We start from the raw sequence: 1,894 nt of genomic DNA, 5'->3' as shown, positions 1-1,894 counted from the left end.
CGACTACCTGGTGAGCCGCCGCCACCAGGACTCGTCATGGAGCCAGGTGCTTGCTGTAAGGGTTGAAACACATCATTATGCACAAATAACATAAATGAATTCAACTTTGAAAAAACCATTATATTGGATACCCACGCATTCAGATATAGTAATATTTTTTAATAGGAAACCAAAATTCCAGTCATGCATTTTCCCTTAACATACACATGGCACTCTGCACATCTCGCATACAGTACTATAACCCAATATTAGATTGTTGTTTGCATACCTTCTGAATGTCTATATCATATTACATAATCTTGTTTATCATTACTTCTTACTATGTAGCAGGTTAGTAATGTAAGCTAAAGCAATGAGCCAGCAGGTTAAGTGGCAGGACAATGCAATACCTGATTCATGTAGGGAGAGGTGGTAGGTACGTTGGTCATGGGCGTCAGGTGGGACTGTGGTGTAGGCGGCTGGTGGGCGGCCTGTGGGCCCTGCTGAGCCTGGGGAGCCATGCTGGCTGCTGACATGGGTGGCATAGAACCATGGGGCATCATAGGTGGGCCAGAAGGTGGCATGGGCTGTGACATGGGAGGGGTCATCATGGGTGGGGGAGGGTCGGCCATGAGTGAGGAGAGTAGAGGAGACTTCTTGGCCAGTGGTGACATCTGTGTGGAGGACTGAACCTGGGGGTGGCCAGGGGCGCTAGTAGTGGGAGGGTAGCCAAACCCAGGGGCAAACTGGCCATACCCAGGAGCTCCATACACCCCTTCACCCTCACCACCCTGTAACACAAGCCAGGAGTCAGGCCTCACTACCAGTGGCGTATAGCAAGTTATGCTGGTTAATATAGCTTAAGCAAGCTCTCATGCACTTATCAATGTTAGAATGAAGTTGTTATGGATTACAGATAAACAAACACTCCACAGAGGCAAATGAAATCTGCTTGACTGGTCATGATTATGCATTAGAACAAATTTCCTTTCCGTTAATCTAAGCGCCAAGCCCCAGTCACAAACAGCGAAATCCTGACCGCACTCTCTCTGCGCCTTACCTTCGAGACTAAACTGGCGCGATATGCTGCGAGAGCTTTGAGGTATTCCTTCTTGGCCGCTTCGGTTTTCTTCTTGTACACGTTCTTGTGGTCGGCGTCCAGCGAGTCCCACATGGAGGCGACGATCTTGGACACCTCCCCGAAGGACGCATTGGGGTTGGAGCCTTTGATGGCGGCCTGGGTGTCCCGGAAGAACAAAGCGTAAGCGGACACAGGCCTGGAGAGAGAGGGAAAAAAAACATTATTAGTTATTGGCTATAAGTAAGTATAAGATAAAATAATTACACTAAAAGAAACAACAATACACGAAACTGTGGTACAATTGGCCATAAAATCGTCTGAATTATCAGCCAGACATTTTCCGCAGAATGGACGTCCCCTCATGTTGAGGCCAGTGACCGCGCCTAGTCTGCGAACTAATAATTTATCCCCGACAGTGAAGAAAAAATCCGAAACGCAACTCATCAGCAAATGTTTTACAAAAAGAAAAAAGGCAAATCATAATCACAACAATAATAAAAGCAATATAAAAAAATGAAGAAAAGCTTCACACTAACATGCATTTCGCCCGTGTCTAAATACGAGACAAAGCAAGAGCCGTGAGTGCGGGAGAACAAGTAGGCCTGCACCGCTATCAAAAAGGTCAATAAAACTGGGTATTTATCTGACAGCGATAGTCTCATGACGCCAAGAAACAGATCTTCCGAGTCTAGACTTCGCTGACTGTCAGGACTTAACATCCCTTTTTTACATCAGCGGCTCCGATGGCTACAACCGTATGAATCTCCGCTTGGCAAGGAGGATCAGCAATACTAAATTTGATGTTAAACATCGAGAAACACAAGAAAAGTGTAT

The 1,894-nt window shown here is 46.2% G+C and overlaps 1 protein-coding gene across 1 annotated transcript in view; it reads right to left on the bottom strand.

The window, feature by feature from the left end:
* The window catches only part of LOC119581634 (TOX high mobility group box family member 3-like), a gene marked incomplete at its 5' end in the record, with an annotated part of 37,288 nt that overhangs the window by 2,573 nt on the left and 32,821 nt on the right, over positions 1-1,894 (bottom strand). Inside the window, 3 exon segments of the mRNA XM_037929755.1 lie at positions 1-53; positions 390-770; positions 1,040-1,256. Coding sequence (XP_037785683.1) covers positions 1-53; positions 390-770; positions 1,040-1,256 — 651 coding nt within the window.

This window comes from Penaeus monodon, chromosome 15 (assembly GCF_015228065.2).
Source record: "Penaeus monodon isolate SGIC_2016 chromosome 15, NSTDA_Pmon_1, whole genome shotgun sequence".
NCBI lineage: Eukaryota > Metazoa > Arthropoda > Malacostraca > Decapoda > Penaeidae > Penaeus > Penaeus monodon.
This window is presented reverse-complemented; position numbering and strand designations above follow the sequence as displayed.